At 37.3% G+C, this 14,701-nt stretch overlaps 1 protein-coding gene across 6 annotated transcripts in view; it reads left to right on the forward strand.

Annotated features, from left to right (window-relative positions):
* The window catches only part of LOC109678599 (cAMP-responsive element modulator-like), a 44,222-nt gene that overhangs the window by 11,682 nt on the left and 17,839 nt on the right, over positions 1-14,701 (forward strand). For 5 of the 6 annotated variants that reach the window (XM_074056143.1, XM_074056144.1, XM_074056142.1 and 2 more), the window contains exons 2-5: positions 8,173-8,389; positions 9,019-9,198; positions 10,563-10,817; positions 13,483-13,651. In XM_074056143.1, the coding sequence (XP_073912244.1) occupies positions 8,188-8,389; positions 9,019-9,198; positions 10,563-10,817; positions 13,483-13,651 (806 nt within the window). In that variant the 5' untranslated portion in view covers positions 8,173-8,187. The remainder of the gene's footprint in view (positions 1-8,172; positions 8,390-9,018; positions 9,199-10,562; positions 10,818-13,482; positions 13,652-14,701) is intronic. The other variant, XM_074056145.1, reaches the window with a different exon arrangement.

The following is a 14,701-nucleotide window of genomic DNA, read 5'->3' on the forward strand; positions in this document are numbered from 1 at the left end:
AAAGATAAGAATAAAATTTAAAAATAAGTAAATGAAAGAAAAATATATAAAATAAAACAAAATAAAAAATAAAAAAAAATCTCCAAGTTCAAATGCAATGAAGTTTCAGACTAATAATTTTGGTGTTCGTCCCTCAGCCTCCAATCCTGGGGTTGGTGCCTCAAATGTTGTTCTGTAGTTGTCTCATCAAAGGGGAGACATAAAGTAGAACAAAATTGCACAAAAAAAAAAAAAACCCACCATGTTTCCAAGTTCAAATGCAATACAATTTCAGTAAGTTTTTCAGCATGCAGGTGTAGTTTGGTTGTTTTCTCATCAAAGGTAGGGAGAGAGAGAAAAAAAAGAGTCTGGAGAGAGATCTGTGAATGGCTATCTGCAGCTGTGGCTTGCCTGTCCTCTGCTGTCAGCCTGCTGTTGCTGGAGGCATTATTTATGCAGATCTCTGGGGTGAGCTTAGCACTCACCTGGCCCAGCAGGCTTTGTTTACTCAGAGTTCTGTACATGATGCCTCTGCTGCAAGCTTTCCCCTTTCCAAGCACCTTGGGAGAGGTGACTCTGCACCAGCTTTCTCAGGCCTGCGTGTTTGTTTACAGCTCATGTGGGAGGTGGGTCTTCCCCCCTCTCCTGTGGAATTTTCCTCCCTCTGCCACTCTCACAAGCTTTCCCGCACCTGGTTGCTGGGCATGCGCCACTGCTCCTGCCCTCTCCCACCATGCCTGGCTTGTTTATTTACAGTTCCGGGAGGGATTCCCCTCTCCCTCTTCAGAGCTCAGGGTGCCCCACCCTCTTTGCCATGTGTCTTTATTGTTCTTATTGCTTATTACCCAGTTTCTCCTTTTTCCCCGGGTAGGGGTCGGTCTGTCCTGGGGGCTATGTTGATCTGGTCCAGGGTTGTCTGTGGAAGTACCGCATATCGCTTAGCTCACCTTGTGGTCCGTGTCTTCCCAATCTGTCTGGGCGCTGGTGTCTTGTGGCCCAGGGGCCCTCCTGGTTTCTCTGTTTAACGTGAAGTGGAGATTCTCTGCGCAGGCTGGAGGTGTGGAGGGGTCAAAGTTTTGCCTCTTCTCCGTGGCCTTGCCTGCAAGTTGTGTCTCCAGTGTTTCTCCAAGATTTCACTGTAGGAGGTATGCTTTCTGCTTCCTCCCTCTAGCTGCCATCTTGGAATCCCCCCTCCAAATTTTAAAGTAATTTGTTTTCTTATTGGATTATCTATTTTTAATGATTTTTTACTATTTTCTTTCAATTTTGTATATATAGTTCCTTTTAGGTATTTGAATGTGTATATTAATAGCTACTTTGAAGTCTTTAACTGCCACATTCTCCATCTGGAAGCACTTAGAGGTAGTTTTTACTGATACATTTTCATCCTGAATATGGATCATACTTTCCATTTCTTTGTATGTCTCAGACTTTTTATTGTTACAGAAAACTGGACATTTTTGAACTATATTAGTAAATTGGGTTGGTGATCATTTCCTTCCCTTGTTGTTTGTTTGCTTCTTTCTTCAAGTAGTAACTCAGACTATATCTGTAGAATCTGTTTTTCCTATTATGCACGGCCACTAATGTTTCTTTTCCTTTTCTTTTTCAATTTTTGTTTTTATTCTTAAGACTAATTTCTGAGGGGGATATTCTTATGTCTGCTTAGCTCAGTAGTGAGCAAATGATGATGTATAGAGACTGTGCTTAAGAGTTTTGAGCCAGTAAGTCTTCTGTTTTCTGCCCGTGGATCTGTGGATAGGAAGAGAATGCATGCAAAATTTAGCTGTTTTCATCTGCCTTCCTTCACTTTTACTTTCTGCTGGACCCTTTCTCTCTCCTCTGGCTACACACAGCCTCAGCCAGGAATACTCTTGCTCCAATCATCGCTATGACTTCAGGCTAATAGGACCAAACTATTGCTCCTTCCTGCTCCCTTACCCTGAAGATCATCACTTCTACAATAACATTGCAGTGCGCAGGCAATGTTCACCACTCCAAAGCAAATGTTCCTCCTTTAACCATGGCAACAAAATGGCTAGACCTTGTTCCAGACCATTTTGGCCAAACCACCTTGCCCCTCAAACTGAGGGTAGGGGAAAGGTGGGACAGGAACAACCCCAGGCAGGAATGCCATAGAATCCTGCTCTTAGCAGGATTTCTCAAACACAAACGTTGGACACTTTATTCAGTTTCCAGAGTAGTGAAGTGAGTTGTTAAAAAATCAATAGTATTCAGTTTCAAAGTTTTTTGTTTAATTGTTGCTGCACTGGGGATTGAACTCAGGGCCTTGTGCATGTTAGGGTAAGTCCTCTACCAGTTGGCTACACTGAAGAGAAGAGAATAGAACACAGAAGTGGATGAGTGAAAGGGACTGACATTAACTGAGCAGCTACTGTATGGTCACTGTGAGATTTCTGTATATTTTTTTCATTTAATTATCATTAACTAGCATTTTCTTGAATTCTACAAGAAATATGTTTAAGTATCAGGACTTTTTTTTTTTTTTTTTGGTGGTACTGGGGCTTGAACTCAGGGCCTTCACCTTGAACCACTCCACTAGTCCTTTTTGTGTTAGGTATTTTTGAGATAGGGTCTCATGGAACTATTTGCCTGGGATGGCTTCAAACCGTAATCCTCCTGATCTCTGCCTCCTGAGTAGCTAGGATTACAGGCATGAGACACCAACACCTGGCTGGACTATCTTAAAATAAATTTGATTGGCTTTTAAATTTTAGAAAAGTATAAAGAAGGGGGAAATGACATGCAATCTGATTTCCTCATTTAAATTAATTCAAGGTAAAAAATTAAAGAAAAAGTAGTATATAAATATGGTTAGAAATTATTAAGATTCAGAGAGATATAAAAAAGAAAAGGCTACTTTCTTTCATTTCTTACACCAAAGGCAAACAATTCCATACATAAAAATTTCTTATTTAATTTGAACAATTTCTCATGTAATCAATCTTTCTTAGAAGTTTTCCTATACAAATATTACCACCATATTACCATATGTGAGTGTTTATGTCTATGAACATGTATTTCTTTGTTCATTTACATAGAGGGGATTAAGCTATAATGCTGTTCTGTACTTTCTGTACAGATATATAATTATTATTTAGGTTACTTCCACATTATATATTTTGAAAAGCATTTTCAAGTGTGTTTCTCAGATAAATTCCTTTCTTCATGTTTAACAATCTTTAATTCAATCATAAAAGTCCAGTACAAGCCATTTGTAGGGCTTGGGATTTGTTCTTTTAAAAACAACAGAGGAAATGCAACAAACTGATATTTCCACTTTTCAAAATCCTTCAAGGAAAGAGTGGATCATAGGGTCATAGAAGATTAACCTAATGAAACCCACTTTCTCCCCACCAATAGTTTATACACCTTCCATAATCTTAATACATATCCCTGAATGAAGATTTACAGTTCAGCTTTGCTTACATTAACCATTTTAAAAATGCCAATAAAAAGCAAGCTAGTGCTTGCTTCCTACATTGCCAAACAACTGCTCCTAGATGCATTTCTTCTTAAAACAAGGGGGGTCATCATTTGTACAAAGCAATAGTTAGCTTCCATATACATTTTCCAGAAATGGCATGTGCCATTCAAAACCTAGACACTCTCACACTTGCAAAGTGGAATCTTGAGTGGAATATAGAAACATGAATGGCAAAATTGAAGATCAGTAGCAGAATTATTTTCTATTTATTTAAAGCATAGTAAAAAATGGTACACTTTGGAAATTCAGCGGCATAAGGTACATTGCCATTAATTTGAGGAACATCATACAGTTAAAAAAAAAGAGAAAAGGAATTTTTTATTAATAGTGCTCCTGTCTTGAGAACTGCATTACATAATTTTACTTCCCAAACAGACCATTCACAAATATCAGGTCAATAAACTGCTAACATCCATAAAAATGGTAGCTTCTGACTAAAATGCAAGAATTTAAAAGTGGTATCACACAAATTCTTAAGAGTAACATTTCTGGTTATTTCATATACCTTTTTTGAATAGGAATTGACAAGTTGTCCTTAAAAATTTTGCATATCTTACTCTTCTGTCATTTGTTTGTGAGTCAGCTTATTTCTTCCCAAACCATTAAATGCTCAAAATTCTCAAATCTGATGGGTAGAAATTTTTACTTACTATTTGTGTGTGTGTATGTGTGTGTGTGTGTGTGTGTGTGGTACTGGGGATCAAATTCAGGGCCTGGGTGTACTAGGCAAGCACATTACTATTGACCTACATCCACAGCCTTGTATATTACAATTCTTAAAAGCTCACATATCCTGGAACATATACAACCAACTGAATATAGCCTTATTGTCTTAGATTTCTAAAGATACTATTGTTTAAAACCTTCATCAAACTTCTTTCTTGGAATAGCTTTCATAACAACTTAATAAGCTATCTACTCCAAATCACTTTTTCTTAATATTCTCAAATGATATTCTTCATCTTGAAAAACAGTACCAAGAATTTGTATGGGGCTCATTTCAACAATAACTGTCAATGATTTCCAAAGCCAACTCAGTAAAAAATCTCTAGAACAACTGCTATTTGTATTGATTTCTATTATATAATCAAAGTAGTAAAATGAGTTCTATCAATTGAAGCTTCAAATCAAGTCCCCTAATTCCCAGTCCTCAGCCTCTATCTCTATCTATCTATCTATCTATCATCTGTCTATCTATCTATCTATCTTTCTATCTATTCAGAAGCTTCCAAATCATACATTTATTCACTGGGCTATGAATAAGGATAGTATAAGATAATGACTCATTTATTATTTTATTCAACAGATGTATATTGAGTACCCACTGTACCAGGCACTGAGGTAGATTCTATGGGTACAATTATGAGCATGAAGACACTTGGTACTTGCTTTCATGGAACTTACTAACACAGGAGATGTAAATTGATCAAGTAATTACATACACGGTATATAGGTGTGTGCCTATATATATGTGTGTGTATGTAGTTAAAAATTTCATATATAATTAAAAACTTAAGGCAATGCTATCAGTAAATAATAGGCAATGTTTATTGAATTGTTACTATATTCCAGGCGGCACTGTGACAGTGCTTCATAGATACTATATCATATAAGTCTTCACAAATCTATGAGGTAGATATTGTAATTATCACCATCTTATACATAAGAAGCTAAGACTCGTAGAAAAGAAGGAAATTGTCAGGTAACCTTGCCAATAAGCAATGAGATAGGATTTGATTCTAGGCAGTCTAATTTCAGTGGCTGTGAGTGTGACTATTGACTGATGCCCTTCTCTCTGTGGGAATGAAACTTAGAAAACTGATCTAGTCCAGGGAGTTCAAGATTGCTTGAGTCAGCTGCTGTTGCATGTTGAAATCCACATTAAATACTTTTGACTTTCATCTCTACACTGATAAGAAGCCATGGAATGATTTTAATAGGGAAAAATAAAATTGGATTTGAGATTTGAAAGGATAACTTTCAGAGAGGCAAGAGAAGCAGGGAACCTAGCTGGGAGGTTACTGAGAAAGCTCATGTGAGAGATGATTGCAGTTTGGATGAGGGCTAAGATGGTGGTAATGGACAGAAATGGAAGAATTTGAAAAGAAGCAAGACATGGTCTATGTGGTGATGGACAGAAATGGATGAATTTGAGGAAAAGCAAGAACAGGGCTTTTGGTGTGGAAATTGGAAAGGAAGAAGCGGAGGAAGCTAAGAATTTTGTCTTTATTTCTGACTGTGGCATTGAATACTGGTGGTGCCTTTCAGCTAGAGAGGAGACAGTGGTTGAGGACCAGGCTTGGTAGAGGAGAGAGAGGTAATGCTCCTGGAAAAGGTGGCAATTAAATCATTTGGTATTTCCAAGTGTAAATGCAAAAAGACAGGTATCAGCACAAAGCTCAGAGAGGAGGGTGAAGATAAAAGTGGGAGCCATGGGTGTGAGACTGACTGGTGGCACTGTCGTGACTGTGCCGTCAAGCAAGAAGGAGGCACTGGGCATGGGAGGAAGGAGCCAACATTGTTACCTTGAGGATTTCTCACAGTGGACAGCAGATAGTGGAGAAAGAACTAGAAAACCAAACTGCAGAAGACTGGCCCAGAGGACAGGGAGATGTCACAGGAATTATTTAGGGAAGAGGGAACTTAAAATATTAAATGCTGCTAGAGTTCAGATAGCATAAGGATTTTTTTAAAAAATGTTGTTTGAATTTAACAGATAGAAGGTAGCCTTCTGGATTTCTCCTTTGTCTTCCTCTATCAAGTAACATCATTTATCAAGTTAGAAAGCAGCAAAACCAGTATTAGTTTAATTTTGAGTAAAAATATTCTCACCTTGTATTCAGAGACAATGTCAAAATATTTTTAGAAGAATGCTTTTGCATTTTTAGAAATTATTCTCAAAAACATCGAATATATAAATCATAGTATTAAATAATGTGTATATAATAATATTCTTGAAGATACTCTTAGAACTTAGCATTAGCAAAAAGTTCCTCTCAAGGAATTGGTAAGTTTATTTTTATGGACTAAGAAACTGTTAACCCAATTATATTAACTTAGTAAATATTAACCTTATATCTAACAATATAACCTAAATATTACCAGAAATTCAGAGCTACAGTTAATATAGAAGGGATTTAATCATTGAAATGATTCCTGTCTCTTACATTTATGTTTTCTCTGACTTTATACTGGTATTTCTTACTTGAGGTATTATGTAGCATGTGAGCTGAATGTGGGAAATTATTTATATTCTTTTTTGAATAAAAGTTATTAAAAGTTAATATCTAAAAGAAGTAAGTTAGGTCAATGAGTATACAAATGGTCCATATACTCTATTCTCAATAATTTTGAAGATAAGTCAGGCATAAATAGATTCTAATCTGGCTCAGCCACATGCTAGCCTGTTATTCTGTGAATTGAATATTAATGCCTACCATATTGAGTTGCTTTAAAGAGTAAATGTGGTAATATATACAAAATGACCACTATACTTGGCAGACAGTAGTAACTTAACTATTGTTTTCTTCTGAAATCCTTCTCCAATCATCAAATTATGTTTTCAGAGTAGAATTTGTTAAAAAGGTAATTTTAGATTTTTGGTCATATCTTCTCTTAGGCTTACCTCAGCTACCCTGGCACTTACTGTCTTATTTGATTTTGTATTCCTAATGCCTACCTCATTCATTAGCATGGGTCCTATATGCAATTCATGCTGTCGAATGAATGAATGAATGGCAAATGTGAGAGAGAATGAATGGCGAGTGGACCTGGAGTGCATCCATGATCACCTCCCTCTAGCCCCTTTTGCCTTCTTTTTATTAAGTGTAACTCTTCCCCATTCTTTGAGAACCCTCAAATCCTACTTCCATTTTGAAGCTTCTTATAATTATAATGTGCACAGATTGGTCACCTGCCTTCTAATTAGGTGGGTTTCACGCTATTTCTAGCAGTAATTTTTCTTAATTGAAAAACCTTGCATAAGACTCTTAGGTTATGAAAGAGATTGTGGGAGTGCTCCGCCCATTTTCCCTACCCACTCTGCAGCAGACTTTCCACCTTGCACAGTACACATCTCCTCTTGGATATCCTTTATATCTTGACCCAAAATTACATTCCACAAACCACTCTGCTTTATTCTTCTGTCCTCCCATGTATTCATAATGCATATCATGGTCCGACTTCACAGAACTTTAAAATCCCCTGGAAGCGGAAGAATGCCTTAACCTTCCTGTCTATCTCTGATGAGATCCAAATGGGTGCTGAAAGTTTAATGAGTCCCCAAGAAGTGCTTGTTATTCTTCTGCAGTTTCTTTCTCCCTTCTTGAGATAATGTCAAGTAAGGTGAATTGAAATTCTCTTGATTTGTGTAGTCAGCTTATCAGAAAGAGCCTTTATTATGAGAACTTAAGAACCTGATTCTGTTACTGAATGGGGATAAAAGACCTTGTTTCTGTGTGAATCACTCTATATACATTGCCTCATTCAGTTGTCATGTCCCTGTGGGGTAGATATCAACATTCCAGTTTTAATTATGGGAAACAGGACATTTCAAGTAACTTTGCCTTGAGTCCCACAGCAAAGTACACTTACATTCATTAATGTTTGACTCTGAAACTTTGGATTTCTCCACTGTAGCATGAGATCTCAGTGTTTTAATTACATTTTTTATTTTTTCTTGGAAGGAGCCTTATACCCAGATGGAGCGTCTGGCAGGAACAAGGGTGATGAATGACATGGTTCCTCCTGGCAAAAACTATACCTACGTCTGGCCAGTGAGAGAGGAATATGCACCTGCTCCTGCAGATGCCAACTGCCTGACCTGGGTGTACCATTCACACATCGATGCCCCTAAGGATATCTGCTCTGGGCTAATTGGACCCTTGCTGGTGTGTAAGGAAGGTAAGGCAACTCCCAGTCCTCAGGAGTCTATTCTCAGTTAACTAGTGTGTAGTGTGTTTCCTTCCTTCGTTCCATACTCCATACAGAATATGTGTCCTCTAAACTTTCTTTAGGATTAGGAAAGTTCTTGTAATGTATCAATCTGACACCATATTGAGGGGTTAATAATTCACATTTTGTTTAAGAATCATAGCAGCATTCTGAAACATACATCATTTATGTTTTATAACATAGCATTCCTTAACACTATATGTAGGAAAGTGAAAATTTTAGTAAAATTATTAGGGATTGCTTTTGCTTCATTATTTTACCTAATTAGTTTCTTTTTACTCACTTTTAACTGATTTAGTGTGTCTGCGCTGTCAATAAAATCTACTCCCTTGAGGAATGGCCAGGTTTTCCAGGTCTGCACTTGTGAAAATTTCTGTTTTATGACTTTGCTTTTCGATAGTTCTGTCATTTCCATCAAAGCCTTTTGCTGCTTTATATTGTGAGTTATGGGTTGTCTATATATATTTGTGTTCTTGACAAATTTCAGGCCTACCCAACATCATTGGCAGAAAGGAAAGATCACTTTGATTTAGTTCACCTTGAACTTTTTAATCTAGTCTCTTGAATGTGCCCAATAGGTATGCTGAACAGATATTCAGGGACAAGGGCTGATGTGGATAGAGAGTTCATTATAATGTTTACTCTCGTGGAAGAGAATCAAAGCTGGTACCTTGATGAAAATATCAGACATTTCTGCACTGACCCAGATTCAGTAGACAAAGATGATGCTGTATTTCAGAGAAGCAACAAAATGCATGGTGAGTATCTCTCATGCTCTCAAATACATGCCATGTTTTTATGCCATGGCATAAGGTACTATGAGGGAGGCATGTTGAACCTGGTTTTGTGAGATGTATAACTTAGTGACAACAGTGGCTTGAAAGTGGTATAAATAAAGCATAACACATGCTGGAACCTAAACAAATCTGAGAGAGGACAAGCCAAACTGAGTACGATGCGCAGGGTTGTAATACCAAACTATACGAGTAGGGTTTCAGTACATACTTGTGAGTTTGTTATGTTGTATTCCCAGACTTTCTTTAAACCAACAACACTTATTGAACATCTGTTGTACACCAGACCTTGCATCTGTACAAAATAGTGAAATCTCTACAGTTACACTGACAATTGAAATAGAAAACTTAGCGTGCCAGTTTTGCAGAGTGGGGTTTAATGTAGCATTTTAGGATGTGGGGATTAAGTGGTCTCTCTCCACTTTTTTCCCAGATAGTTCTAGTGGACATAAAGGAAATCTTTAATGTAAGCCTCCCAGTTCATTCGTTTTTTGCTTGTCTATCTCAGAATCATCTTTACTGAGTCAGCCTGAATGTTGTCATGAAATCATCTAGTAAAAACTGCTTTATCTTTTTACTTTTTAAATTAACAAAATGTAAACATCTCTTGTAGTGCCCTCAAATTAGACCCTTTCTTTTATCATTCTGCTGCATGCGTTTGTCATTAAATTAAGTGGATACTATATTCCAGCTTTTCTGCTAGATCCTGATAGCCATTAGATGAGCAAGACAGTTTCTAGTTCTGAGGAACACAGATTCTGGTGTGGATGGTAGATATACAAATAAAGGAATAGGATGGGAGCTGACTGAGACATCCTGGAAGTGTGAGCAGCACTTGATCTTCTTCTGAACTTAAAATTATGCTCACATGCAGCTTTCAGTGTGTGCCAATCTCCTCTTTTTCCTCCTCCTCCCTCTTCTCTTCCCCTTTGTCCTCCCCTTTCCCCTTTCCCTCCCTATCCTTCTCCCTCTCCTTTTAGTTTAGTTTGTTTGTTTTTTTGAGATGGGGGTCTCACTATGTAGTATAGCCAAGGCTTGTCTGGAACTTGTGGTCCTCCTGCCTCAACCATCTGAGTGCTGGGATTACAGGTATGTAGCAACATGTCTGGCTTGATCTTTACTTCTACTGAGTGTTTTTGTCTCAAAAAAAAAAAAACCCAAGTCAAAGTTTTTATTTCCTTTCTTTCCATACTACTTTTTAAGAGCTAGAATGTCTCCAAAAAACATTATAACCAATGATCTGCTTTGGTTTTCCAGTATTACCAATGTTTTGGTCCTGTTCACCTCTGTAGGAGAGTCATCGCCCACTAGTGTGTTTCTGCTTTTAGCCCTCAATGGATTCCTTTTTGGAAACTTTCCCGAGCCTGAAATGTGTGTTGGTGAATCTGTGTCCTGGCATCTGTTTGGAATGGGGAATGAGATTGACATCCATCCCATCTATTTTTATGGTAACACCTTCATCAGCAGAGGGCATCGGACTGATGTTGTCAACCTGTTCCCAGCTACCTTCCTCATGGCAGAAATGATAGTTGAGAATTCTGGGAAATGGATGATAACCTGCCAAGTCAGTGACCATCTACAAGGTATAAAGAACAAAGACCAGTGTGGAGCTGCTTAGAATGGCACAATTAAACCAGTCACTGGTGCTTGTCCAGTGCTTGCTGTTTGGTATATATATGATGCTTAATTAAATATATAGGAAAACAGAACATTCTTTTAGTTGGCATTTTGCCCACAGATATTTGTTAATCATGTCCTTATGAACAAAATGGGAAGATTAAAAAATGATGACACCTTCAAAGAGCCAACAATCTGGTAGACATAAAATGAGTAAAATGCAGGCATGAGATCAATTTTCTGTGGACATTATACTCACTACTATAGAGGATCTGGGGCTTCCTGAGGAGTTGAATCCTAAGCTGAACCTTAAAATGTGAGTGGGATTTGAATAGATTTGAAAAGAAGGAAGAAAGGTTTCCAGGCAGAGGAAGAAATGTAAATTGAGAAAAGCACATGTTCTCTTTGAGTAACTGTGTATAGAATAAATTTTTAGCACTGGAAAAGTCTGTTTAGATAATCAGCATCAATTCTCCATCCAGTTTTTGAATTTCATGTGAGTAATTGTATCAGCTTAGCTCTTCTCTAGACTTCTCTATTAGAATGTTCTTCCTTATTTTAAGAAAAAATTCATTGATATATAGCATTCTTTATGCCCATGAAATACATGTGTTGACTTAAATGCCTATTGAATAACTCAGTCCTGGTTCTTTAAGACTGCACAGAATAGGTCCTTACTTAGCTGGACCATAAGGTTCATCCCAGAGGAGTGATGAAGGAGAAGCCTAAGGAGGCAGACTGGGCCCTCATGTTTTCAGCCCTCAGTGGATTATTCCTCTTTGAAAACATACTGAAGTCTGAAATGTGTGTTGGTGGAAAGACTGGTTAAGCTAAGGAGGCGTGACTGTGTCTAAAAGGCATTTGTGAGTCTTGGATCCTTTGGCACACTAGTGGCATACCATAATCAGTATAGTGGTTTGGAAAGATTAATAAGACGTATGTGTGCAGAAAGGATTCTGTGGGAAAATGCTAGCTAAGAAGCATCGGCAGCATTATATGACATATAAAGTGTCAGATCTAAGATGGGAGAAAAGCAGGGAGAGAAAAAAATGTGCCAGTGAGATTGACACAGGACAAATAATGTCTGATTAAATTTGGATACTTCTAACTATACACAGTCACTCACATACAGAGATCCAACTGTTCAGGGATCTTCAATAACACATTCTTATTCCTATCAACCTTATGCAACTAATCTTAGCATTAGTCAGCTGGGTTATTCCAGTTAAACTAAATTCAGCTCAGAAGTTGGTCAGTTATGTCCCAGATACGAGTCTGAGATGACAAGGACAAACAAAACAAGGCTCCTGTTCTTAAGAGGCCTCATGCTGATAAATCTAGGAAGAAATTTTTTTGTCTAGGAATTCCATATCTAGATTTAAAAACAAGACAATAGCAACCATTTGAGACTATTAAGTTGCCAAGTTTGGTCAGTGGTTTGTGAACGTAAGTTAATGTGCTTCCTGAACTGTCCATATCCTCAGGAAAATGTCATAAAAGTTAGAAAATGTCTAATTTGATTTTAAAAATCAATGGTCACATTTAGAGATGTTGGCATCATATTTTCATGAGTAAGCTCCTTCACTGTTTCCCACACCTGTATATATAAGTATGTCATTTATAAAACCAGTCTGTTAATACTGCTCTGTGCTTACTTCTCCCACTCATTAATAATCAGAGCAATATCTCATGACAGTGACATCGAAGTACTGTTAAGGATTCCAGTGTCCACATTATTTAACCAACATCTATTGCTTAACAATTTTTCTCCATTTTTTGCTATTCTAAACAGTTTATATATATGCTTGCACTTCCATCTGAACATTTCCTTAGGAAAAGCAGATTTGGAATTCCTGGATCAGAGTCCAATTTTTTTACAGCTGTGGACACACACTGCTCAAATTTTTTAAAGAACTTATTACTGTTCCACCCACATGTGTAAGCACACCCCTCCCTCCACTTATCTGCCAACACTGAGAATTGCTAATCCTTTGTAGTTTTTATCAATCATCTGATCAATGAATAGCAGTTCTGTTTGGCTGCAATTAAGGTATTAAGGTTGAAATACTTTTCATTTGTTTATTGGCTAATATTATTTCTTTTGGAATAATCCATGTATGTTCCTTGTTAATTTTCTATTAGAGATGTACCTTTTTTCTTCTTGTTATTGATTTTTAATTAGTATGTATTGATTACACAAAGGTTTCATTGTGATATTTCCATACATGCATGTAATGTACTTTGATCAGGTTTGCCTCATTATTACTTATTCTTAGCCCCACCTTTTTACAATTTTAATAGATTTCATTATTCTATTTTCATACATGGACATAAAGTACTTTTATCATAATTCCCCTCCCCTGTTCCCTCTTCTTTTGCCCTCCCGATGATGCTGGGGATTGAACTCATGGCCTCATGCAAGCACCACACCAATGAGCTACAACCCAAGTGATTCACATATAAATCCTTTGTCATATATGCTACAAAATTTCTTCCTCCCCACAGCTGATCTTTTGTTTTTAACTTTGTTATAGGCAATTTTCTGTATAAAAGTCTTAAATGTTCACGAAGACAAATCTGTTTATCTTTTCCTGTGTGATTTCATTTACTCCCTGGTTTGTGGTTCTGCAGCTGGCATGCTGGGGCAATACAATGTTGGTAACTGCAAAAGTGACATTCTTCACCCCAAGATGAATGGGCAGCAGAGGCGCTACTTTATAGCAGCTGAAAAAGTTCTTTGGGATTATGGTCCTCTAGGTTATGATAAATTCAGCGGTCTTCCCCTAAATGCCTCTCGCAGGTAAGCACCCTGCTGTTTCTAAGCCCCTCTCTAGAGAGGCTTGCTGTTGACTTTCCCTGTGACCTCACTGGTATTCTGGGCCCTGCTCTGATGAGTGTAATGTTGTTGTTTAAGTAATCACATACCATGATGTCTATGAGTGCATGAAACAATGGAATACTAAAAATGATCACTCTTTTCCCAGGATCCTTTCTAAATTGTATTTGTGATCAACAATAAGACACACTTAGTTTCTTCATTTCATATGTTCTTCATTTCATACATACATATATACATACATTCTTCCACCAAAGTAAAGCACTTGAACCTTTCCTAGAGAACTTGTGGGAACCATATATGAAAAACTCTTTGAAGTCAACTTTCATTATTGGTCAGTGTGAGAACTAGATTTTAAAATAATGCCTTCTAGAATTCTGAAGTGCCTTCTGAAATATAAAAGATTAGACTATATTCAACTGATATTTAATGTGATATATGAAAACAATGCATTAGCTAGCATGAGGGATACAAAGATGTCTAGGACATTGTTCCTGCCCTTATGCAGAGAAATTAACTGTGCACAGGAGAGAGAAATAACTTTACAAGTTATGAGTAAGAGTCAGTGAATTCTCTGGATCTTCAGAGATAGCAAAGATAGCCAGAGAAGAGGAATTGAAGCAGAATCTTCAAGAGTGACAAAATTTATGTAAGTGAATAGTAAAGAGAGTGAAATATTGGATGCAGGGGTTAATGCAAAGCTCCTGTTATATCAGAGAGATTGCTCAGGTCAGAATGATTGAGTGGAGCACTGGCATAGGGAATGAGGACTTGCACAGAGCAATAAGTTGAGGATTGGGATGAACTGGGTTTCAATTGAAGAGTCCTTTAATTCTTTTGAACCTTGTTTGATTGGCAATTGGAAACAATTGAAAATTTGGGGACAGGTAAATGACAATGACCATGACCATTGCAGATACTAATGTTGTAGTAGTGTTTATTCTGGGAAAAGAAATTAAATTGAGCCAGTGTGAGATAGAGGGTGTAGATTGTGCTAATTGTACAGTCCCAATG

Source organism: Castor canadensis, chromosome 15 (genome assembly GCF_047511655.1).
Source record: "Castor canadensis chromosome 15, mCasCan1.hap1v2, whole genome shotgun sequence".
NCBI classification, from domain to species: Eukaryota; Metazoa; Chordata; class Mammalia; order Rodentia; family Castoridae; genus Castor; species Castor canadensis.